General features: G+C 48.0%; 1 protein-coding gene across 9 annotated transcripts in view; it reads right to left on the reverse strand.

Annotated features, from left to right (window-relative positions):
- Positions 1–25,888, reverse strand: part of Msi2 (musashi RNA binding protein 2) — a 370,756-nt gene extending 344,868 nt beyond the window's left edge. For all 9 annotated transcript variants that reach the window (XM_058571489.1, XM_046420595.2, XM_046420594.2 and 6 more), the window contains exons 1-5: positions 25,792–25,888; positions 25,439–25,479; positions 25,006–25,087; positions 24,196–24,280; positions 20,242–20,283 (exon numbers count right to left, since the gene is read on the reverse strand). In XM_058571489.1, the coding sequence (XP_058427472.1) occupies positions 20,242–20,283; positions 24,196–24,280; positions 25,006–25,087; positions 25,439–25,479; positions 25,792–25,853 (312 nt within the window). In that variant the 5' untranslated portion in view covers positions 25,854–25,888. The remainder of the gene's footprint in view (positions 1–20,241; positions 20,284–24,195; positions 24,281–25,005; positions 25,088–25,438; positions 25,480–25,791) is intronic.
- Positions 25,889–26,512: the final 624 nt, after the last annotated feature.

Genomic DNA, 26,512 nt, shown 5'->3' on the forward strand with positions numbered 1-26,512 from the left:
TATAGGAGGGGATCCCACCTCTAGCCAAGCAGTGCTTTCTAGAAGTCCCGGAGAGTTTGAAAGAGAAAAGAAAGGGAGCAAGGGGCACACAAGCCCACTCCAACCCTGCAAAACGGCAAGCCCTCACACCAAGAACACAGCTGCAGGAAGATTAAAAACATTTTATTGTTTAAAGAGTAACAGAGGGTTGCTGGACATGGGCAATTTAAAATTAAATACAACTCCCGTCACATCCGCTTGCAGTTAAAGGTGAACATGTTGTTTTCAAAGCAGAATCATCCCCACCAGAGGAGCTGCCATGCGTTGAGGGACCCAGATGCCTCCTTAATTATTAAAGTTGTTAGCTGGCCACCCAACTGCCCCGAACATAGACATGGTCCCCTGGTGCAGGAAAGTCTCACTCTACCCCACCCCACCCCCAGCACACAGTAAATGCTTTGGAGGCAGTGAGTAATGTCTTGTCACTGGAGTAAAAGGCTCAATTATAAAATCTCCCGGAAAATTCTCAAGGAACACCTACCTACGGTGACAGTGACTGACACAAACCCAACGATACACTCAAATATTTCCCCTGTATCCACCCTCTACCTACTCCTGCCCCCACAAAACAGAAGAGGAGAAAGAGGAAGTAGGAAAACGGGCCAGAGGCTGTCATTAAAAAAATCGATTTTGAGACAGGGACACTCATCTGACATAAAGCGACATCCTACAATCCTAAGAGACAAGCCAGCCACACACGCTTCTTTATCATCTCAGCAAGAATTACGGCTTGGGAGGCGGGCACTCGATTTAGTATCAGATTTATTATGCAGCAGGGGGGCAGGAATTCTCCAGGCCTGTCCCCCATCTCTACATGGAGGACTAAACCCCCCTTCCTGATGGCTCAGAGTAGCAGCAGCAAGACCCACAAGTGGAAACTTCTGGACCCCTGATATCCCACAATTCTTGGAAAATACAGCTCTGGCCCTCCAGGATGCTTGTAGAGGCCCTTCAAAGCTCTTTCTGGATGTTTCTGTCTAAGTGCTCCCTCGGATGACATGGCCACAACACACTGCTCACTTTGTGTGAAGTGAACCCGTCACCCCAATCAAGGACACAGAACCCCAAGGTCATAAGGCAAGGGTACAACAATAGGGTCAGAAATCGAACCCAGGAATGACAACTCCTAGTGTCCCGGCTTGGAGCTCAATGAGGGAAATATAAGCAGAGCCAAGTTTTAAGTGTCGGTACCCTGGGTCAGCCACTCCGCCCCACTCCGCTGCGTCCTAAAGAAAGGGCAGACACTTTCCAGGTTGATCTCACTCCAGCTTCTCCACCTCCAGTTTCTGGGCAACCTTTTGCCTGTGCTTGGCTCGGATTTTTCTCCAAGGTATCCCACAGAGCAGGACTGTCCCCAGCTAGCTCTAACATTTGCTGGTCAACGTGACTATTGTACTGCAGAAGGACCTTTTCATACACAACGCAGAGCTGAAGACATCACCTCTGACGTGCTCGCCTCACCTCTCGCGTGTGAAAGTGGCTGTGTGCCTCCAGCGAGCACCACTCACCCGTGGAAAGATGGAGGGGGAGTGCGTGGGAAGCAGGGCTTTGTAAAGCACTCTCCAGAGGCCAGATCCTTCCTCGGCTTCTGCTCAAATAAATGGAGAGGGCTGGAATGCAGCTGGCCTCTGAGAACCCAGGGAGAGAGGGGGGTGGCAGTACCACTCTGCTGGAGAGCAAACCGAGAGCAGCAGCTGGGCTGCAAAGGTGGACACGGTTCACTCTGCGTCCTGTTCTGAGCAGAGGCGGTCAGGAGTTGGGTAGGAGAGAAGTGTTGTCAACCCAGGGGAAGAGTTGTGGCCCAGAAGGAATCAGAACTGGGTGACAGTGGCACTGGAAATGGCAACAGTGCCAAGAGCACATTCTATATTCTTTACATGAAGACCAAGCTTGTCAAGGACAATTACGGCCTTCCACCACTGGACAGGCAGCCAGCAGACCATAGCGGGTGAGCTTGACCACGCAGTCCCATCGGACAAGCACGCACAGACTAGCAGATATCAAGCTCCAAGGAGCCCTCACCACCTGGCGTGGTGCAGCCAAGACCCTCTCTGGGGGATAGAAGCAACACAGCAGTATCACACCCTGCCTCAACTTGTCAGACCACAAGGGCCACCAGGTCAAGTGAAGACCTCCTTTGGGCCCCTAACCCAGGAGAAGTGACCCTAAGGATTGCAGAATGAACCTTCCCCCAAACACCAATCTGCTCTGGCCACTGCCATCCTAAAACTCATTAGTGTTTCTCCAAGGTCCAAAGCTATGGTACCCAAAGTAGGGTTTACTTATGTTTACTTGTTGCCTTATCCTATTTCATTTTTAATTATTTGATTTATTCGGCATATATTATTTTAGTACAGAAGTACATGTATGTCATTTATAAATATGTAAGTATATGGTCTGTGTTTGAAAAGATTACTAATAGGGTACCAATCAGTAATGCACCCAGAGGATGCATGTGGTCAGCTGAGGGGTCACATTACCCCTATGAGCCAGTGCATGCCAATGTTCCCAATCTCCCAGAGATAGGGACTGGGTATCTACCCCCAAAGACAAGTCAAATTTCCCCTGTACCATTTACACCTCCCACTCCTCGGCTAACCAAACTACCAGCCTCCTATTCCAACTCTCAACACATCTCACATCCATCTACTGGTCTCCACCTCCACCCCACCCCAAGAACTCAGCCAGGAGCAGAGCGGCACACGCCTGTAATCTCAGTGGCTGGGGAGGCTGAGGCAGGAGGATCAAGAGTTCAAAGTCAGCCTCAGCAACTTAGCAAAGCACTAAACACCTCAGCAAGACCCTGCCTCTAATAAAAAGGGCTGGGGTTGTGCTCGGTACCAAAAAAAGACCTCAGCCAGTCACCATCTTCTGTCTTCCTTCATTCAGATGACTTCCTTACTGATCCCCCCCTCCCACATCTGTCTGGGGCTCCCAAATGCCATTTTCCATGCACATTATCTTTTTAAAACTCAAAACTGATTATTTCTTGCCCCCTCTGAAACCCTTAAATGGGATCCCCAGCCCCTCCTCACCCTCACCTCTCACCTCCTCACTCTACATTCCAGACAGCCTTGCTTCCCTTAGCACATGGAATGCATCCTGATCTGTCCCTCCCCAAGATGACTCTTGCATGCACCCTCTCAGCTCAGCCTCAACATTTTTCTCCAGGTGCCTTCCCAAACCCCTACGGGAGACCTGGCTTCCCTGTGGTAAAGGCTTTGACACCCACACATCTTTGTAGCATTTCTGGCCGGTTGTACTTCAGTAACAAATCGTGCAATAAGTTGTTTAATGAACGCACCCCTGCCAAGATGCAAACTCCAAAGGGCAGAGTCTGTGCCTCCTTAACACAGCTGCACGGTCAGGCCTGAGGTTTGGGCCTGGCTCAAGACAGAAGCTGCATATTTTCTGCATAATAAGCCACTCAATCTTCCCCCTGCCCTCCTTTATATGCCACGCTCCAGCCTATGAGGAACAATGTGCCATGCTCCCCTAAAGCCACAGTGCTTACCTGCTCCTGCCACACCGTGGAGTCTCCCTTCTGAGATGCAGCTCACAGGGCCTGTTCTACCCTCTCCCTCATCTGCACCCCTTCTGCATGTGGTGCACACTTCCTGGTTTACACACCAGCCTCCCTGCTAGCCTGGGAGCAGCCAGAGGCCAAGCCCGTGTCCATTCTGTGTCCCTTCAGGGCCTAAGAGTACCCAAAGCAACTTTATGTTTGTTCAATACAGCCATCCCTCAGTACTCAGAGGGGACTGGTCCCAGGAACCCAGAAGATGTCAAAACCCAAGGATGCTCAATTCCTTATATAAAATGGCCCACCTCCTGTGTACTTTAAGTCATCTCTAGATCATTTACACTACCTAGTACAATGTAAATGCTACGTAAATAATTGTTACACTATATCCTTCAGGAAACAATGACAAGGAAACAAAAAGTCTATACATGTTCAGTACAGATACAACTTTTTTTTTTTCTTTTTTGGTCCTGGGAATTGAACCATGGGTCATCAAGGCCTCACTAAATTGCTGAGGCTTGTGATCCTCCTGCTTCAGCCTCCTGAGTTGCTGAGATGACAGATGTGCGCCACCATGCCCAGCTCAGACACAATTTTTTTAAAAACATTTTCTACCTGCGTTTGTTTGACCCCTTGGATACACTAGCTGTGGATCCAGAGGGCTGACTCGGAGCAGCCTATGCTTCACTTATTTACCTCCCGCCCTTCCTCCCCTCCCCGCAGTTTTTACAACCCATTCCTTTCAGTCCCTTCAAGGAAGTGACAATAACACTATGACAATAAGTGCTCGGCACCTGTCCCCCCAGACACCAACTCAGGCCTGTCCCTGAACCAGAAGCTGAGTAGAGCTGATGTGAGCCGCTGTCCACACTGTCCATGGCCCCACGGGTGCCACTTCACTTCCAGCTCACCAACAGGGAGGACGACTTGGGGAGAAAGCAATAAAAAGGTGGCGCATGCCTTAATTCCAGCCACTCGGGAGGCTGAGGCATGAGGATTGTAAGTTCAAGGCCAGCTTCAGCAGGACCCTACCTCAAAATAAAAAAAAATGAAAAGGCCCAAGGATGTGGTTCAGTGGTAAAGTGCCCCTGGGTTCAATCCCTAGTACCAAAAAAAAAAAAAAAGCCACGGCAGAACTCCATCCGCCAAGCATACCGAGGAACACTATGAAACAGCAATCGGCCTTTGATCAGCCCTGCCGCAGTCAAGCAAGGCTTCTGAATGTCAGACAGTGCCAGATGTGGGTTCCGGAAACTCACATGGGTCTCCAGGTCACATGGAGATTGGGCTTCCTCTTCTGCCTCCTCCTCTTATCCCACAGCAGACTGGAGAAGATGTCCTGCAAGAGGACCTCTTGCCCCCGCCCCTGGGAGCCATGTGGTACCAGGGCAACCGCAGTCTCAAGGACAGCCCAGCCCAAGCCTCCCTATACCAAGGTAGACAGGCTATGAAACACAGAGATCCTGCCTGACGTCAGCAGCCCCAGTCCTGGCCCAGAGCTCTCTTCCTCACCAAAGTTCCAGACCCAGTTTCAAGGCAGGCCTCACCTCCTTGACCATGAGTCTGCCTATATAGGAGGCTCTGCCCAAATCAGATGGCCAGCCTGCAGAGCTCAGATATTTTCTTGATATGTCCCCATCCCATCCAAGGACTGGCTGAAGTCTCAGAATTTCAGCCATGTCGCTATACTGCTGTCAACAACAAAAGCAGCCCCACATCTAGGATGGTGGTCAGCCCTTCAGTGACTCTGTCCCACGCACTCCTTACCACAGTCCTGTGCCTACCATAAATGCCAGGACTATATCATACTATGCTCTGCAGATTGGGAAAATTGGCAAAATTAACTGAACTTCCCAAGGTCACACAGCTAGGGAATTCTTAGGCCAAAAAGAAACCCTAAAACTGCCTGCCTCCTAAGCCTATTCCCCTAGTCCCCACACACAGCTACTTCCCGCCACAGGTCCCTAGCCTTCCTTGGTGTCTAGACAGGGAAACCAAGGCATCAGCTGCCAGGCAGCTCGCCTGAGGTCATGTTCAGCTAACTCACAGGGAGCCAGGAACTAGGAGTCAGTCCCTCCTGCAGGCCTGGAACCGCCACCCATGGTCAGCAGAGGGTCACTTCCTCCCACCACAAACCACCTCCACCAAAAAAAAAAAAAAAAAACCACCCCAAACCCACAGGCCACAAGAAAGCGATCCCTGACAGGACTCCACCTGAGGAGACCCAGTGACCTGCTCTCCGGGGCTCCCCTGCCCTCACTGTACAGTGGGGCCTGCTGGCTCCCTCCGCCCTTGTCCTCCTGCCACCCTCCCCTGAAAGACCGAGTCAGCACTGGGAGGCTTGGAGGCAAGGACCTTGAGCCTCAGCACAAAATGAGGCACCTCCCTGTTACCTGGCACGCACAGGGGACTCGCCTCAGAGAAATTCAAGCATCACCCGATTTGGAAACTACGGAAATGAGTCATGACTCTTTCAGGAAGCCAGAGAGGTGACCTCCATTTACAGAAAAGGAAACTGAGGCAAAGAGCAACAGCGGCGGCGGCCAGCCGGGGAAGGGGACAGCAGGGAACCCGGGCCCAGCCCCTGCTCTCTGGCTCGGTCCTCTCCAGACCCAGGCGATCTGGTGTGTACCTTTAGCCGCTCATCTCCCCTCTCTGTGCATATTTATTCCTTTGGCTTCTAAACCCAGAAACTTTCACCAAAAAAAAAACAGGGACACACACACACACACACACAAAAAAAAAAAAAAAAGGAACCACATTTGTTACCACAGTTGAAGCTACCTCATCAAGCAACCGAGGTCTAACCCGGCTCCTAATTAATATTAACCCTCCAAATCAGAGTCATGCTCAGAAAATCTTGGATGAAGAGACACAGGGCGGGAGGGGAGTCTCCAATTTTCTTTTTACTTCATCTGGAAAATTAAGAGCACCGCTGATTTGAACAAGAAATCATCAAGGAAAGCAATCACAACTCCACAAGGCCCAGAACTCCACGGACTTGGACGTGGAACCTGCCACTTCCATGCGCTGAAATTAAAACGACTGTGGCAAGAATAGCAATGATGGCCTGGGTTTTTGTCTCTCCTCCTTCATCCTTAGAAAATATAAAAGCCCCCATGGAAGACCGGGAAGGAGATCAGGCGTGAGATCTTCCCTTATTTGTCAAAATAACCCGGGAGAAAACTGGCCACAGACTTCCCAAAAGGATGCCCACCCCCAAGACTCCCTCAAAGGACAATCAAGGGAGCAGGGAACACATAGAGCCAGAGGGAGGGGCTCCCAGAGACCCTCCACTCCAAGCCCAACACTTATTTGCTGTTTCGGCATTAATTACAATAAACTGCTTCATAGCCTAGCGACCACTTAATGGAGCAGCAAATATGGCTTTTTCCCTATAATTAGTCAATGTAATCTGCTGCTATTTCCCTCCTCCTGACCACCCCTATTCTCCTTCCCTTCCCACCCTCCACAAGTGAGCACCCACACTTGCCCCACTCCCTGCCATGGGTCCACTTATAACCCTAATCTTGACCCCCATTCCCAGCAACCTGATGAATTCCAGCCAGTGGCTATCAAGAGGAGGGGCCTCATGTGAAAAAGAGCAAGGAGAAGTACATCCACACCCTGAAGGTGCCCCAGGTTACCCAAGGGCATGGGAGACCATCCCCGCCGTGGTCTGAGAGTCAGTAGCTCCTGGACCATTGGCTAAAATCTTTTATTTCCCTCAAGTTTCTCCTTCTTTCCCAGCATCCCTGACCTCTCATCATCCAGCCCTGAGCTTCTAGTTTCCACCAAGTGTCAAACACCTTCCGAAGCTGTGTGCACCATCTACAGTTCCGGACTAAATTATTTTCCTACTCAGAAAACACAGATTTGGTGAAATGAAACCCCCCCCCAGGTGGCCCCTTTGCATGCACATTAGAATAACACAGGTGGGTGCAGTGACATATGCCTATCCCAGCGACTTGGGAGGCTAAGGCAGGAGGATCACAAGGTCGAGGGCAGCCTGGGCAACTTAGCAAGACCCTGTCTCAAAATAAAAAAAATAAAAGAAGACTGGGACTGTAACTCGGTGGTAGAGTGCCCTTTGAGTTCAATCCCCAGTACTGGACGGGGGGGAAAAAAGAGACTAGCACTCTCCCACAGTCTCAGTCTTCTGAGGACTTACCAACTCATTTCAGATAGTCTCATCACCAACAAGAACAGAACATTTTGTATCTTTCCCATTTTCAAGATGGCTTTGATTTTTTTTTTTCCTTCTGGTTCCGGGGCAAGGAATGAACATTTTCTAAGTGTCAACTCTACACTGCGTACCTTATTTATACCGTCTCACCTGACCCACACAACTGTATTATCCTCATTTTTTTAGGGGCAGAATCAAAGCCCAGAGAGATTTACAGACTTTCCTAAGGTCACAGAATGAGTGTCAGGACTGAGTTCCAAACAAAGTCCCTCTGAGCCCAAAGCCTGGGCTCCCAAAAAACCACATGCTTCATCCATCACAGCAACGCTCTTGTCTGAATCCAAACTGCACTGTAATTCTGCCCAAGTGGTAGGCATTCACATACAACACACACACACCCATGAGTATAAAGTCATTTGTATTCCTTAAATATTATATAAGAAAAACAGGTAAGGCAGTAGACTTGCAGCACTCACGACTTCAGCCACCACACGCACAGACGGCCCATCCTGTGTGGCAGATGCCATTCTAAGCACTTTATCCTGGGAAGGAGATACTGTCATTCTGTCCATTTCACAGATGATAAAAATAAGGGACCGAACCCTTAAGATGACTTGCCGGAGCCCACACTGCTGGTAAGGGGCACAGCAGGGACTCACACTTGGAGACCTGTTGAGGAGTCCCACCAAGCTGTACCACCCCCACACAAAGGAATGCAATGCCCAAGCCTATGACTAAAATGCAGGGCGAGGGGCCGGGTGGCACGGGGGCCTGCGGGTGGAGCTTTGTTTTCCCATATTCTCAGGCCCCAACCTGGCTGAAACCAAGTCATTCATTCCCAAGCTGGCTTCGGGATTTCTCTGTCATGAACAATTGTTCCTTTCGGTCTCTCCTGTGGATATCGGAGAGGAAGCCTGGAAGGCCCAAGGAGTCGTCTCTAGGCAGCTCTTTAAAGCCCTGCACAGGGGGAGATGTCTGTGGGTTGCTTGAGTTGCAACCCACAAAGCACTTCCCTGACACTTGGGGGTTTTGTCTGCACAGCCCTGAACACATGGTCATTTCCCATTAGCACAATCAGTCCTTCTCTTGGGAGGCCCAGGAGGTCTGCACATCCTCACTCCACCATCTCTTTACAGCTTGGCCTGGAAGGGCTCAGGCGGCTCCGCGGTCTCTTCCACTCTAATCCACCAGGGTCACGCAGGAGAGGGGCAGCGGGAGAGCTGATGCTGGGAACGCTCAGGCTCTGGGCAAACAGGATGACGTGGCGATAAAGGCGATCACGACAGGCTAAACGTGGCAGCGTGCCAAACCAAGCTGCCCAGGCAGGACTTGTGCTCACAAGAACTTTAATTGAATTCTTTCAGCAAGTGCAGCAGAAAAATTCATAATGAGGTTCCCCACCACCACCCCCACCAGGTCGGTCTGCTCCACAGTTGTGAAGATCCACGAAAAAAAAAAAAATCATTTTTAACAAGGACATGGGACGCGAACGAACGTTAACCTGAACATCGTGTACTGCAGGGGAAAACAATGATCGGATCCAAGGATTTTTATTTTCAAAGCGATTTGAGTTAAGGCACTCTGCCATAATCAGCTTTACTACCCCTATTAGTACAGGAAAACAAGTTCCGAACCTGGCTCCCTAGTGAAAAATGCAAAATTTGTATAATTAAAATTATACTTGTGAAATTCAAACACACTTTAATTTCCTAAGGGCCCCCTAATCAAGTCAGAAGTTCTCACTAAAACCAATTATCTGCTTTGAAAACAGAAGAGGAAACATATATACATGGAGCAGTCGGTGGAAGTTCGCATCCCCATCCCTTCCCAGGATCCAGCATCCTCATCTGATCCGTCTTCCCCAGGTGGATGAGACAGGGAACCTACTGGCTGGTGTTCGTAGAGCACTGCGCACATAAGTTGAGACACTTGTGTGTTTGCCTCTAGCTATGAAAATGACATATTCGGGAGCTGTCCCAGAGGAAACAAAGTGGAGAGCTACAAAAAGGGGCGGTATCAGCAGCACACGCAGTTTCCACCCAGCCAGGCCCAGCTAGCTCTTGTCCTAAGAGCTCCCGGCAGGTTTGCAAACACTCTCCCATTGCAGGACACAATGCTGAGCCAATCCATGACGGGGAAGAAGACAAAGGTACAGCTAGCTGCCTTCCTAACAAAGCCAGGGACTCCCTAGTGCTTGTCCAGGAAGCCAGGGACACCTGGGTTTCTCACCTCCTTAGCCAGGTAAGTGACTCAGAATGTTGCCGTTTTTCTTGAGTAACTAGAAAAATCTTGCACAAGAGCAACATGGAAATACAGAATCCTCTCCAAGACACTAAAATATTTAAGAAGAAGTTGTTGCAAAGATCCATTTATACCATATCTCCATGAAGTACTATCCGTCTAGAGCCTTTGGGGGATTTGAAAAAAAATAAAATAAAAAAGGATTTTTTTTTTTTAAAGCTGTACACCAACAGGTTTTCTCTTCTCCTCTCCCTGGAATCCATTTTAGAAACGAGACTCCTGGTTTTTCACACTCCCCCCTGGGTGTTCCCACTGGGGAGGCTGGTCTCCTGTGGCCCCCACCCTGACTGCAGCAAAGTGCCTCCAGGGTTAAAAACAGCAAGTGGAAACAGAGGACACCACATGTCACCCACAGGAGTCTAAGTGGAGGACACTACAGTACACCCATCGGAGTCGGGCATGAAAACTTTCATTGGGAGACACACGAAACAAAGTGTGTGTGCATGCACAAACACACGCGGGCACCCACGCAGGCGTGCAGGCGGGAACACGCTGCAGGGAGTGTCATGGGAACTGCGACTGGCTGGTTCTTTGCCTCCCTCCCACCAGAGCGGTCACCTCATTAATGTCACTCAGCATCACATTTTGCTACACTAGGTCTTTCTGCACTCTGTTCCCGTGGGCAGCCTGAGAGCCGGCTTCCATTGTAAACTTCTGTTCTTTGGGAAACTATCAAAAGCTTTGATTGGCGAAAAGAAAAAAACCTCTGCCAGGGCCTCCCTTCTCCCTCTCCCCCCTCCTCCAATGGCTTCTCTTTGGTGCTTTATTCAACATCACTACTCACACAAATCACGCTCTCAAAGTCGTTTACAATATGTCAGCTTAAAAAGGGGGAGAAAAAAAAAAGAGATTGCAGTGGCCTGTCTATTTGCAATTGCCCAAAGAGAATAATTCATTTCAGTGGAGGATATGGATGAAGCCCTGAATACATTCCTACACCATTTCCTGCCCTTCAAAACAATAAAAATGTAAAAACCCAGAGGAAAGAAGGCCCCCGAGGTGGCAGGAACGAGAATCTCTTGACCCCCAAGGAATTTATTCTCCTGGATCTTCTGAAGCACTCTCCCTAGAACGCAGCATCAAGACCATTTTATTAGATTTTTCTAAACCCTTGAAATTGTCACATAATTGAAACAGAAACAGCAATTTAGAACTCTGAATGGATTTCTTAAAAAGAAGACTCTGTCCTGGCCCAGCATCCCTCCCCCCCACCCCTTGGCCATTCTTGCCCCTAACCTAAATTTAAGGCCCTTCTACACAAAAAACCCTATTTATCTTTTAAATCCTCCCCTGCCACAAAAGTTACACATTCCCCTAATGCCTTAGATTTCAGGACATTTGGGAGAAACTCATCCCAGACAACAGGCTAAAAAAAGAATCCATTAGCATTAACTTGCTTGTCACAGCCAGTGACAAATAAATGAATGTGATGCTTTCAGATCAGTCATTGGTGGAACTACCCCCAGGCAGATAAAGACCAGGACTGGGAGAGAGAGAGACCTCTCACACAGCAGGGTCTCAGCTCTTGCCTAGCTGCTTCCCAGGACTTTACTCTCACAGGCAGCAAAAACACAGGCATCCATACAGAAAAGGAAATGAAATCCTAATGCCCGTGGAGCATGCCCGAGATAAAGGGTGCATGCTATCTCGCCTGGAGAGCCAGGACCCCATGAGCAGGCCAAGCCACTGACACAGAAAGCTGTGTGCTATTTCATCCATCACGAAAGAAAGGGGCAATGTGCCCATCAACCCACAGGCTGCCAGGTAAGGTCCTCATATGATCTGAGCAGTGCCATCACAGGACAGTCACAGATAACTAATTCTTACGCTGCACCAACATGCGGCCACTCAGAGATGCCGTCTCATTTCACCCCCATCAATTCTACCAGGTAGGTACTACTGATCCCCCAATTAACGGGTAAAAATGGAGGCACAAAGCCAGTAAGTGATCTGTCCAATATTCTTGGGTAAAATGTCATTTCCTATGCTAAACAGGCTCTTAGAAAACTATAACAAATTCTATTTCTTAGACTGGGCATTTCACATTGGTCAGGCAAAGTGGGAGAGCTGAAACTCTACCTACGTGTGTTGGATGCAGTGGACCCAATTGTCAGGGATCCAGTTGTCTGGCTGGGATCCAGACAAACTTTGGTGCAAAGGCCAACCCCTTTCTTAGAATGGCCCCAGGAAAGCTGTTTACTGTCTCAGGCCTCAGTTTACCCATCTGTCAAGTGGAGATAATACCAAGAACTGCAAAAGGTCATTGTAAAGGTTAAGCTAAAGGAGATTAATACACAGCTGGGGCTGGGGTTGTGGCTCAGTGGTAGAGTGCTTGACCAGCATGTGTGAGGCACTGGGTCTGATCCTCAGCACCACATTAAAAAAATAAATGAATGAATAACAAAGGTACTGTATTCATCTACAACTAAAAGAACTTTTTAAAAATACAAAAAAAAATTTTTTTAAAGAATACATAGTTGGTACTCTAGCATACTCTTGTAATTCTAGGCTGAGGCAGGAAGATCACAAGTTCAAGGGAAACTCAGGCAACTTATTAGCAAGACCATGTCTCAGACTTAAAAAAAAAAAATGTTTTAAAGGGCTAGGGTGTAGCTAAGTGGTAAAAGTGTCACTGGGTTAAATCTCCAGTTCTGGGGAGGGGGGAATACAGAGGCTTAATACTATTTTGAATTGAAACTTTTCTTTTTAATTATTCAAAGTCTTAGAACTAAAAGCAGCACAGCAGCCAGGCACCCACCCTAAGAATAACTTTCCGAAGAGCTGAAAGCTTGGGCTACTTAACCTCGAAAGAAAGGGAGAATGGGGGATATTTTGTTATACTGAGGATGGAGAGGGACACCTGCCCCAGAGGGACCAATCATCCTAGGCTGCTGCTCCAACATGCCACAGTGCCTGGCCCCAAGAAGGCACCTCCTCACCTCTCACAGAAAACGAGATCTGATTCCTAAAATGCATGTTCCCCACATCAAGCAGCCACCAGCCACAGGAGACCCCAAGCACACACTTCCCAAGCAGTCACGGGTCAAGCTGCTTGGAACAACAGGACATGAGTGTCCCACGAGGAATCTGTGATCTCCTCATTGATAAACGCATCTCACAGTCCACATATGGTGAGGTTACCATCGCAGCTTAGACAAGGACAAACGAGAACTTTGGAAGTTGTCTACCCGGGGTTCCTTGTTGAGGAAGAGGAGGGGAAGACGGGAGGTAGAAACTCTTTGCAAGCTGCCATACCCACAGAGATCAGGGCAGGTAAGAGCATCACTCCTCAAGAAGAGTCTTGCCTGAGAGGATCCAGTCTGAAGGCCAGGATGGGAAGCTCTCTGTGACACTACATCAGCCACAGTCCCATCAGTGAACCCCGGCTCTCCTAAGGATCCAAGAGGGCTCACAGCATCCCCAAGAACCTGAACACATACAACAGGCTCCCAGCCCCTGCCAAACAAAGCACAAGCCCATGTGTTCTGCCTGGCACACCCTTCCACAACCTACCCTAGGTGGCCCTGCGGCACACACCCTCTGGTTCCTGCTGCAAGGAAGGACTGAATTCCTGCCATTCTTGCTTTCTACCTGCTTTTCAGGATCTGGGGAAAAGACCACCTCCTCTGAGAAACTCAGATCTCCTTTCCTCTAAATGCTATCCCAAGCTCAGCGAATCCTTTCCTGTAGCACAGGGTACCCCACCCCCCAATCTGTAACAAACATCCCTGGGCCCAACAACTGTGCCTCCTTTGTCATTTTGCTCTCATCCTGTCTAAATGGAAGTCTAGGACGTACAAAAGTGCAGATGTAAGAGAGTTAAGAATTAGCAAGATACGCTTGTGTCCAGTGGAGGCAACCATCCATGAGCCTAAATACCATAAAACTCAGAACAATGTGCCTAACACAAACGCTGGTGCTGAGCAGAACCTGGTAAATAATTACTCAACTACCGAAAGTGACAACAGGAAGTATTAAAGCTAGGTCCCTCCCATTCCCACCATCACGCTGACTGGCTCTGGGGCTGACACCTGATAGCATGCACTACACTTACCAATTTGCTCTGAGCTTACTGCTCCACTAGAAGAAAAGCTCCATGAGTACAGGGGCTTTGTCCTCTGCACCCTACCCCAAAGCCTCACACTGGTCTGGCACTGAAAGCCAGTGCTCAATGGTATTGGAAAATGAATGAGTGAGTGAAATGCCTAACACAACCCCTAACAGATTAGAGGTGCTTTGTGAGTTTTGTTACCTTATTATTGTTCAAAAAGCCACAACCAAAGAAAAGGTAAAGTGCTGTGGAAATCGAGGGAAAGAAGCATTACAGTCATGCACCATGTCATGTTGTGGTCAGGGGTGGCACCACCTACACAACAGTGGTCCCGTTCAATTATGCAGCCTGATGACATCTTGGCCATTTTAGTTCGTGTATGCGCAGTACCCTTTATAAGGTTTGCATGACAAAAATCACCTCATGACTCATTTCTCAGCATGTGGCCCCCGTCCTTAAGCAAGGATGCAGGGCTGTGCTTCCAAGAGGGAGTGGGGATGGCTTGAGCCAGGCTTTGTCAAAAAGGGATCTGTTGTGTACACCAGCATGAGGAGATGGGGGTCCACAAGGCACCATGAATTCAAGGCAGTGGGAGGCAAGAGTCCCTCACACAGATCTTGAAGGACCTGAAGCATGAGGCTATGACATTAAGGCTGTGTTCAGTCGGCACCAGGAAAATCGGAGGGCTTCCAGAATCCCTGCAAATGGAGTTCACACACAGAGGGAACCATTACCCAAGCTCCTGCTAAATAAGAATCCAACAAGAGGGGGCGAGATGAGGAGCAATATCCCCTGGTGTGTTCTCCAGGCTTTCCAGCAAAGAATGTCCACGTTTAAAAAGCCAAAATAGGACATGAGAATGCACACCACCTAAAGGGGCACACAAGATGGTCAGCTGGAGCCTCCGCGGCTACCTTCCTCTCCCCGCTTTCCGGGGAGGAAAAGGAAGCTCAACTGTGTGTCAAGAAACACCTGACAGGGGGCCCAGGAGCTCTGTCATCTCTGCTGACTGACCTTAGCAAGGCAACGCCAGCCTGGGAGGAAAGGCAAATCCTGGGAGAGGACATTTGTAGGACAAGGTGCCCCTCCTCCGCAAGCTGACACCTGCTCCCGACTTGGAAGGCAGGAAGGAGCAGTGCGCTCTCCCGACAAGCAAGAAGCTAAGCCACTAATCCCTCCGAGGTCCTCACTGGGGTGGAAAAGGGCCGCAGACACGCCACCACATCCTCGTGGGGACGAGAAAAGCCACCGACAGGTCGGTTAACAGTGGCTGCCAAAATGACGGCTGCAGATCACCCAAGATGGCAAGATGCTAGAGTGACCCGACCCGCCGCAGCACAGCGAGGGAAAGCCAGATGCAAGAAGCTCACCCTTCGCCCTTGAGAAGCTGCCAAGAAACCATTCCCCCGGAACGGGAGGTGTGCGTGAAATCGCCCGCGCTGCCACAGCACCCATCTGGATGCGTGCTTCAGAGAGAACCTTCCAGGGCCCTGAGGCCATATCAGAGGACAACACAAGGAACAGGAAAACCTGTCCACCAGCTCAACCCTTCCATACCTTAACCGTGGTGGGGCCCTGAAACAACCAACATAACACGACTAGGTGATAGATGCCTCCCCTGGGAAAAGGGCAGGCTCCACTCACATCATTCATTTAATTATTGAGCACTGACCGTCAACAGCTCCCTGCCACCAGGGAGCTTACGCTCCAAATGAGATTTTTTTTTTTCCTGAGGGCATCCCAGTATTGTAATTTTTCTCATTGTTGTTGTTGTTCTATTAAAATAATTCTATAACGAGCCGGACACAGTGGAACAGGCCTGTAATCCCAGCTACTCAGGAGGCTGAGGCGGGAAGATTGCAAATTGGAGGCCAGCCTCAGCAATGTTTAGCAAAACCCTATCTCCATTAATAAATAAATAAATAAATAGGTCTGAGGATGCTGCTCAGTGGTAGAGCCCTGCCTCGGTTCAATCCCTAGTACCACAAAATATAAGGGTTCTATAATGATAATATCACCAGACATTGGCTGGGTGCCACTTTGTACATGACTCTCAGCAAAGAATTTTATATTCGTCTTCTAAACAGTTCCACGTGATAGGTACAAATGTTCACATTTTTTTTTTTTTACAGAGATGGAAACTGAGACTTGGAGGGGCAACAGGCTGAAGAAATGATCTCTCCAGGTCATCAGCTAAGGTTCTTGGCTCTAAAACTTTAAGGAGGCTCAAGATGCGCAAGAACTGAAGCGACACATGGCACCCCGTTAATATGGACGATGTTTATGTTTTTATGTATCAGTTTTTAAAAAAATTAATTCAAATTTAAAAAACAAAAATAGAACTTGAGGGGAATGGCAATTGGGAGGAGTGGGAAATGTGTTTTTATACACAAGGATAATTAGAACAGATGGCGAGTGACACCAGGCTCCACTCTCGCCGATAGATGCTAAGGAGCCTCTTGGTTCTTCCACAGAAGAAAAAGCGGCCACAGACTCCAGTGAAACTCTTCCAGGCAGCCAACACTTCAGCCCAAAGGGGACAAAGGAAGGACATGGCATGATTGATCCCCATCATCCTCATTTCTCCAACAGCTTCAAATTAAGTCATCTTTTGAGAGTAGCATGACCATTTTAATTTTTAAAAAGACGAAGGAGGAGACTCTTACATATTTTACAAAATGAAGTAATCATCCGGAAAAAAAAAATAGAAAGATATTGAATGGACCCTCTTCTTCTCCTGATCAAAATGTACTTCACTAATTAACAGTCACCGGTCTCCAAAGAGTTATCCCTGGACTGGTTAATAAAGCTCATTATACCTCACTTGAGATGTGAACATGGACGTCGCAAAGGGTGATGACTGAATTGCAGGCTTCCAAACCCTTCCTTCCATCCCTCATTAAAATTCTGGTCAAAACAGATTTTTATTTATGATACATTAAAGAATATTATGACAGTACTAATACAAAATCTGTTCTTCACTGCCACAGATTTCCCTGCGTCTTAAGTTACAGCTTCTTTCCACTAGCCTTGTTTTAACACCTCCATGGAATATTTCTCTGGGACCGCTAGAAAGCAGACAAATGAGTTTTAACTGAAAGGCAAAGTGACTTATCCTTTACTAGGTCCTCAGCCAGTCCACAAGGAGGGGTCCAGTTCACTGTGCCACTGTGACCTTTAAAGCAGACTTGTAGAAGTTACATTGAAGGGAGATAAACAATCAATGCATAGGCTTTCTTTGAAAGTTCTATACTCCTGCCAGCCCGGCTGTGGTCCCCCAAAGTGACTTCAATCTGAAATGCTGGTGGCCAAGCTCAAATTCTGTTCAAAATAATGACAGACAGTAATGGCCTTTTCTCTCCACCCTGCTCCAAATCCCAACCACCACACACCTCGATGGTTCTCAGGGTGCCTCACCAGGTGCAGCAAACCAGAACAGGCTAAAAGGATCCCCCCCACTGAGTGGTTGGGTGAAGCAAGAGTACATGACAGGGGCTGGGAATATAGCTCAGTTGGAAGAATGGGGATATAGCTCAGTTGGTGGAATGCTTGCCTCTCATGCACAAGGCCCTGGGTTCAATCCCCAGCACCACAAAAAAAAAAAAAAGAGTACATATATCAGGCTCACAGAGCAGGATGATATCACAGGGAGAAGAGAAAGACCCTAATTTCAAACTGCAGAACTTCACAATGTGAAGTGTCTGGCTGTGGCTCTGCTCCTAGCACCCAGTTGGCCTCGACAGAGCCTGTCTTCTCCTCCTCCGTGATAGAGCAGGGAGGCCGAGTGGTACCCCCATAGGAAAGTACATGGTAAAAGGTCCAGTTCTGGAGCAAAGTTGTGTAGTGAATCTCCTGTACCACTTCTCAAGCCATCAGTGGCTCAGTTTCCTCATCTATATGCTGGAGATGATACTAAGACCCACCTTAAAGCCATGGTGGGAACTACGTAGATTAATGCACAGCAAGTCCTGACAACGGTTCCTGGCATGTACATTCACTTAGTATCATTATTATTACTTGAGCTCTCACAGGGCTGGGGTGAGGACCTAACAAAAAATAACAGTTAAAATGGCAGGTACTACATATGGTATCACTGTGCACCAGGCCTTTTTTAAAGCACATTAATTTTATTTAATCTGTAGAAAAATCCTGTGAGAAAGCAAAACTGAGGTTCGGGGAAGTTAAGCAATTTTTCTAAGTTCACACAGCTAATGAGTGGCACAACTGGCATCTGAAGCCAGGCTGGGGAGCTTGCAAACGTTACTACCCTCAGGATGATTAAACTGACAATCATAATGGTAATGATGAGTTGCAAAGCTCTTGCCATGAACCATCGTGACCTTTATTCTTCCCTAAAACCCTCTGAGGAAGCTACTGTCATCACTCCCATTTTACAGATGAGGAAACTGAGATAGAGAAGCCCTTTGTTAGGTGACAAGTGTCATTATTACAAATTCCCCAGAATTCCATGTTCCCCCCACCAACTAATGCACATTGGACCATTCATCTCTCAACAGCACAGAGGACTGGGAGATGTATGATTCCACAAGTTTGAGAAACAGTGTATCTTGTTTTCAAGTTGAATGTATCACCGAAAAAAAACAAATGACAGAATACATTAAAGTGAAATATTGCCTTCCTAGTTTAAAAAGAAAAAATGGGGGCAGGGGAGAGGTAGGGATAACAAAGGGGAAGAGAAAACAGGTCAAACCCATGCTTTAACCAAGTCAGGGATTTTTCCAGCTTCCCTCTAGGGTAATCTGATCCAAGTTTCTGAGTGATCAAATGACTAACCTGGAAATTTGAAGATTCACACTTACGGAAGAAACAGCAGTTCTTCCAAACCCAGGAAATACCGCTAAGCCTGGGAAGCCTTCTTAAATGTGAAGGATCACACAGTTTGGAAAGCAACTACACACATTAAGATGATCCCAAAGGCTGTGCTATGTACAGAAGTAATCTAACCTCTTCAGTCCGTTAATTCCTATCGTCTACTTAAGCATTGGGGGGAAAAAATACCTTAAGAAAATATGTCAGTATATTTACCTAAGGAATTCTGGTTCCATCTTTAAAAAGGAAGAGAAAGAAAGAATCACTCACTCGCGTAGCAGGATCCAGACGTGAAATTCTCAAAATATCATCCAAAACAGCCCACTTTTTTCTGTGATAATGTACAAGACTGTTTTCCCCTTCATAGTTAGAAGGTTCCTCTCCAAGAGACTATGCTTAAAGAATTAAACTGAATTTGCAAAGAGCCACATAACCCTTTTCCTTTACATCTTTCAATCTAGAACCTTCAACTCTTCCCCTTTCACCTGACAGGGTCAAGGCCACAGATACAGAAAAGTATCTCTTCCAAGGTTACACAAGGAAGCAGAAAGCATACCTCAAAAGTGCAAACTGACCACATACCCCCTAAGCCCTTCCGACCTAACCATGGACTTCACGTAGCTGTGTCCTTGGGGCCACCTAGCAGGCAGGCTTAGTGAAAACTATGTTAACTACACACTTCTAAAAAAGTGCAGCCCTGTCTCAATCCTTTCAGCAAGTCTTGGAGTATCACTCCTTCGGGGTTACAACATTTCCCGAACTTGTCCGCCCAGGCACAAAATAAGCAGCACTGTTGGTTTCAAGTTTGCCCTGATTTATCCAACCAACTTGAAGCCACGATATCCCCTGCTTCTGCTCTCAGACGTATGGCTTTAGGGGGTCTAGGAAGTTGTTTCCAAGCTAAATTCATTCTATTCCTCTCCAAAAACTCCAACTCAAGAGTACCCTCCAGAGTGAGAGTCACAGAGAAATGTTCCACTTTTCCCGATAGGATCTCAGCAATGCTTAAAAAATAAACAGAACACTTGCATAAATATTACAACAGACGGAGCCAACTCCTCCAGTTGAGGATCAGACTTGTCCCTCTCCCCAGCTGGATGCTCAGAACCCACCTGGGGACAGCAAACTTAGAGGCGCACTAGCCGTGGGGTTATCTCATTGAACCGCTGGTCTGCACTCGCCACCCGTGCTGACACCCTAAAGTACAGCGGACATTGGGTTTCAACACTGCATGGTCAAAGTTCCATGGGAACTTGAAATCCTTACATCCATTGCAAATCCTAAAATCCTATCATTGGTTCTCCTACTTACCTTGGGTTGCGCTCGGCGAGGAAATGCAACTTTGGGGTCAATCTGGGGGGAAAAATAGAAAAGTAGGAGTCAGTGAAATGCTAAGGAAAGGGGAAAAAACAGGATCAATCACCTAATTATTAATCACTCATTTCTCAGGCTTATATCTTGGCATTTATTAACTTCTTGGGCAACTGCAAAGTCCCTTCAATGCTGAGCTCAACTTTCGTCATCCCTCCAAAATTGGCCTTTCTGAAATGCCTCATGGTGCATCTCAGTGTGTGACGCTCTTCATAAACCGGGTGTCATGTACCCTTATTTAGACAAGGGATTCTCTTCCACAGACACTGCCCAGTAAAAGCTACTCACAGCTGATTTGCAATGTGAGTCCAGGAGAAAAGACGGGAGCAAAGTCATCACTGAAAAAAAATCATAACCTGAAAATTCAACATAAGCCCTTCTAGCACCAAGTAATCAGATCCAACACAATGCTCTGCTTGAATTTTAGCAAAATAAAGTGACCCAGGATTAATCAAAAAGATCTGTTCCGTAGTTATACCTCAAAAGAAAGCAGGTGTCCAAAACTGTGGAGCTGGACTTGGTTCTTAAAATAATTTAAAAAGAAAGAGAAAAAAATGCATCTGAACTAAATACACCCGGATAAAAAAAACACACACAAAAAAAAATATATAGGGTAAAAATCTATGAGTGACCCGAGTTCAAATTAAAAAAGAAAAGGTCGGCCTGGCGATGGTGAAAAATAAAATTACTGGAAAAAAAAAAAGTCACAATCAGTGGTGGTTCCCACCTGTGATCCCACCAACTTGGGAGGCTGAGAAAGGAGGATCACAAGTATGAGGCCAGGCTCAGCAACTTAGCAATACCCCTGTCTCAAAATGAAAAATAAGAAGGGCTGGGGATGTGGCTGGGGTTCAATCCACAGCAGCACCGCCAAAAAAAAAAAAAAATTCAGATTCTAGTCTGAGAATTAGGGTATCCCCACCTTCACCTCCACCTCAATGGAAAAACTTCTCCACTTCAAATCAAAAGCCTGCAGAGCACATGATTCTCAATCAGAGACTAGTTTTTACAACTCAAAACAATTCCCACAGAAGCATTTGAATCCAACAGGCTGAAGTGAGGAGAAAAAAAAAGTTACTGGATAGATAAAAAGAAGAAAAAAAAATATTTTCCATTGTAGATTTTCATCAAAATTCTAAATGTCATAAATCTTTAGATAAAATCCAACTCAGGGCATGAATACTGCTGCAAGTTATTTATTTAAAGGCTTTTGGCTTTTGCATTAAATTTTTTCCTTTCTAAAAAGTAAACCTGAATTTGTTTTCAGTTCTGTCATGGAGGGGGAAAAAAAAAAATAATGCTTTGGGAAAAAGAGCAAAGGATGAAAAGCTCACCACTGATGGCTTCTCCGTTCCCTGACTTAACATGCCCTAGGACCCCGAGCAGTAAAGACGCACAAGGATTTATCGCTTTTATTAAGGTAGTTTAAAGACCTAATAAAAGTCTGTTTCGTGTTTTCTACCTTGAAGCATCACCTGAGAAATGAGAGATTACTTTTCAAACGCTAAAAGAGACCCCAAAAATCTCTGATCTAGAAACTACCCTTTCATAAAGATTAACATTACTGCATCTACAGGTGTGCCCAGCACTGACTAGAGCTCATCTACAAGAGAAATACAACAGGTGTGGATTTTCCATTCTGTTGACCAAACATAGGACAGACGCATCTGTTCAAAAACACTCTTCGAAAGGATTTTATTTATTTATTTATTTTAGCTGACCAGCACACAATTGTAAAAGAAGTCCACCTTGTTTTCGGGACAAAAGGTAAAGGGCACTCAAAGGAGAGTTCAGGAGGTGAGGGGAGACGACACAAGGAAAAAATGTGATACGCTTTAATAAAAAAACTAAAATGACAAAACCAAAAGCCAATTGGGAACTATACTGTGTGTGGTGACATCCGCGCATGGCACTGAGGTCAGCGTGCAAAGTTTACACACGGAGATCTCTAAAGGAGAGGAGGGGTCAAGGCAAGATGGCAAATCCCAACCTTTTGTACATCCCTGTCAACTAGTTTTTAAAGATGAACAACAAAAAAAAAGAAAACTACCAAAAATTAAAACATTAGTTAGTTAGGTACAACTCTACTTACTGCATCTACAGTCCTCTAGGAAACACTAGGGTACTAATTTGGATGCGAATGGCCGTTACCTAAACAAAGCTTTTAAGGTAAGGGTAAACAAGATCCTCGTTTCCATGTCAATAAACCAACCGCCTTCTGCCTCCTGCACTGAACGTTGAAACAAAGTCAAAAGCTAGGTTATACTAAACAATAGCTACCACAACACGTCTACAAACAATTAGGGAGGGAAACTGTAGGCTATGCCCTTGACGCTGAAGGATTCGACCCACCAGCCACCACAGTAACCAAATTCTAATTCTCCTACCCAGGTGGGGAGAGGGGAGTGGACCAGAAATTCAAGAATTTGCCTTGAGATGATTTTCCTCATTAATTTTACGAGTTTTTTGAAATATCTAGCCAAGAAGTCAAGGAGGAAAAAAAAAATCCTCAGACATCCGTTATCACCCTACAAATGATTATTCCTCAAATTAAATTCTCTAAAAGTACAAAATGTCTGAGCCATAAGCTAAAATACTTCCAAGACAATTAATAAAGCTACTAAGTATGTGAGGTCTTTTCCTGGGGAGAGAGAGGGCAGCCCCTGACCTCTTTGATCAGAGAAAGAGGGTGAATTTGCAAAATCAATAAGAGTGCATATCAAAGGTTGTCAGTTTTTTTTTTCTTTTCTTTTCTTCTCTTCCATTCAGTGTTCCATTCCATTGGCTTTCAATGTTAAAGGCAAAAGAACCTAGCAGATGGCCTCGTTCTGTTTGTTTTACAGAAGAGGAAACTGAGGCCAGAGACAGGGAACAACTTGCCCAAGTCCATGATGGACCACTAGAAAGAGAACCCCATCTCTAGCTCCATCCCTGGAGCCCACCATAGAGAAGTGGAGCCCCACGCTGCCCACCACTACATCCCAACATCACCTTGAGGCCTCTGTTTAAGCAGATATAAAAAAAAAAAAAATCGTGGGGAAATTACAGTAGACGAGACGTACAAGGAAGGGAGGAGAGGCAGGAAGCCAACACAGGGGCTTAAATAAAACACTGTGAACTCCCCAGTCTCCCCTAACATTACATTTATTATTACAGACTGACAATTCTTTCTTCCCTTCCTCTCTGACCTCACCCTAGCAACTTTTCCCCCTCTCCACTCTGGATTTTAAAAACTTCTAATGCTATAAAAGTACCCACACTCATATGAAAGGAGCCAAGAAAGAAAAGAAAGAAAAAAAAATCACTTTGAAACCCAAGGCCTTATCAGGCTTCGGTTTCACGCCATCTGGAGTCACCCCACTGGATGCCCAGCTTGGCTCTGCTAGCGACTCCTTTTCTTCTCAAACCGCATTCCAAATCCCAAGTGCACCAAGAGAAACCTGTTGCCTGGACCCAGGATGGGCACCCCCTCCCTCCCCTGCCACCCTGGCTTCCCTCAGCCGGGAAGCAGGCTGTGCCTCCAACAAGCCATTCCCACAGCCACAGTTGGTAACGCGGGCAGTGCTGGCTGACAAAGTTCCCTCTGCTCTCTGGTAGTTTCTCTGTATGGTCCCCCTGGCCGGGAGAATAGCCCCTCCGGGGAGTCAAATCCCCTCCTCCCAGACTCCCGAAGCTGCAATGGGACAGGCTCTAAAAGAAAACCCCAAACCCAGCCAACGCAGCAAACTTCTGAGCCAACTCGCTAGCTAGCTCGGTTTAAAAGTACCCATTTCTAGCACAGAAGCAAAAGACGGCGCTGTCCCTTTAAATAGGGCTGTCAATGCCCAGATCGTTCCTGAAAAGGGGCGAGCAACAACAACCACAACAACAACAAACAAACAAAAAGCAACCTACCGTCTTGGAATCTAACTCATGGTGGGGCTGACCTAATACTTTATCTACACTTGCTGGGTCTGCGAACGTGACGAAACCGAAGCCTCTGAAAGGAGACAAAGAGGGAGAAAAACAAACAAGAAAATGTGACACCATTGAAAGCAACAAGGAGTAAGACCTAATGCAGAAGGGGAGCAAAAGTTGCCCCCCACACACCCCCATCCCGACGTCCCTCCCCTAAGTCTATTCTCCTGCCTACAGCCCTCTACCTCGCAGGAAGGAAAAAAAAAATATCAAGGTTAATGGGGGAAGTGGAACGGGGGGCAGGGCGGCTGGAGGTAACTTGGAAGAGGCTGGTGCCTCCACCCTGGCCGCCTCAGTTTCCTCTCCTCCTCCCTTTCTTAAGGCTTTGTTGTATTCCGGAGGGGGTCCGGCAACCCAGAGAGATTCACCCACCTTTCCAAGAGGGGACTTCAGAGTTTGGGGAGCTGGGAGTATAAGGAAGGCACACATTGGGGAAAAAAAAAAACTATGTGGAAAGTGAATGAAGCTGAATGTCATTTTAAACAAGAGAAAAAGAAGCAACGGGAAATGACTTCAAGCGAACGAGATGGGCATCTCTGTATTCAGAGTTCAGCCCTAATTAACCATAACCTTTGGGGTTATGGTGGGGTGGGGTGGGGGGGAGTGACGTTCCGGACCAGCCACGAGCCTGAGCCCCATTCTAAATCCGCTTAGCTACTTCCGAAGACACCTCCAAAAATAAAACTTAAAAACTTTGTTCTAAAATAAAGGCAAAAAAAAAAAAAAACCCAGAAGGGAATGGTTTACCTGGAGCGTTTCGTAGTGGGATCTCTCATGACCATACATTCTCTAATTTCTCCAAATTTGCTAAAATAGTCTCTAAGGCTATCTGTAGAGAGAGAAAGAGAGAGATGGGGGGGGGGGAGAGAGAAGGTGTGGAGAAAAGAAAAAAAAAAGCAATGCAAATTTTGATCAAGGACAAAAACCAAAAGTAGTTTTCTGTTGTTATTCTGTTTTGTTTTCTGCATTTTTTTTGCACACGCGGGCGGGGGAATTCGGCCACAGAGGTCGTGTAGAGGGCTCGGAAAGGATTTGCTATTTTAAAAAAATAAAATAAATAACCTTGCACAGGAGAAGTGGGGAGCCAATGGCGGGGGGGGGGCTCCTACACCGGGATAACAAAGAGCAATAAAGAAGCCAAGAAGGGGGGGACCCAGGCGTCCCCCCCTCCCTCCCTTACCTGGTGAGGTCTGCCAGCTCAGTCCACCGATAAACATTTTACTAGAGGGAGAAAACATAACAGAAGTGAGCACCGATGTCAGATCGGCCATTTTGACGTGTAACTTACAAAAGCTAAAAGGAAAGCGGGGGGGAGCGATCGAGCGCGAGCCGGGAGGTGGGGTGGGGGAGAAGGTGGCGGCGAAACGCCATCCAAAGGTGTGTAACTTCCACTGGGGGGGGGGGCGCGGAAGGGAGGGAGTGGGGGGGGCGCGGAGATGCCCGGCTCCGCGCACCGCCGTCCCCGCGCCGCGGCAAGGAGAGCGAGCCCGGCGGCGGCGGCGGCGGCGCGGTGGGCAGCGGCTGGAAACTTACCCGGGGTCGTGCTGGGAGTCGTTGGCGCTGCCCGAGGTGCCTTGGCTCCCATTTGCCTCCATATCGGAGCCCCCCCGCCCCCCCACCCCCGAAACACCGAGCCCCACAGCGATCGGAGCGGAGCGGCGGCCGGCTCCGAGCCCCGAGATCTCCGCTCCCTCCTCCCCCGCCTCCTCCCCCCCGCCCGGGCTCCTCCGAATCTCTCTGCGAGCGGCGGAGCCGGGGCAGCGGCGAGAGCCGTCACACGTGGGCTCGGCTTAGCTCAGCCCCGCCGCCTCGCACACCCCCCGTCCCCGCCCCCCCGGACCATCCCCACCTCTCCCCCTCCTCCTCCCCACCCCCATCTCCTCCTCCTCCTCCTCCTCCTCCCCCTCCTCCCCGGCGCACGTGGGGCGGAGTTCTAGAACGTCGTGTAACCAATGCGGTGACGTCACGCACCCCGGTGCGGCCCCCGCCTGCCCGCGCGCGCTCTCACTCGGCCCCCGCCAGCTGCTGGACCCTTGGGGTCGACGCGCGCGAGCCCCGAGGCCCGAAGGGGGCCCCGCCTCCGGACAGACGGGCGCAAAAAAAAAAAAAAACGGGGAGCGCACCCCGACTTCCCTGGATCACATGGGCTGCGGGGGGCGGGAGGATCGGGGAAGGGGGAGGCGCGGGGAGCTCGCCGCGGCTCCCCACCCGGGCCCGGGAGAAGACGCCCCCCTCCCCCTGTTCGGCCTCTCCA

Source organism: Marmota monax, unplaced genomic scaffold, assembly GCF_021218885.2.
Source record: "Marmota monax isolate L192 unplaced genomic scaffold, Marmota_monax_Labrador192_F-V1.1 WCK01_AAM20220418_F8-fsc00064, whole genome shotgun sequence".
In the NCBI taxonomy this organism is placed as follows: domain Eukaryota; kingdom Metazoa; phylum Chordata; class Mammalia; order Rodentia; family Sciuridae; genus Marmota; species Marmota monax.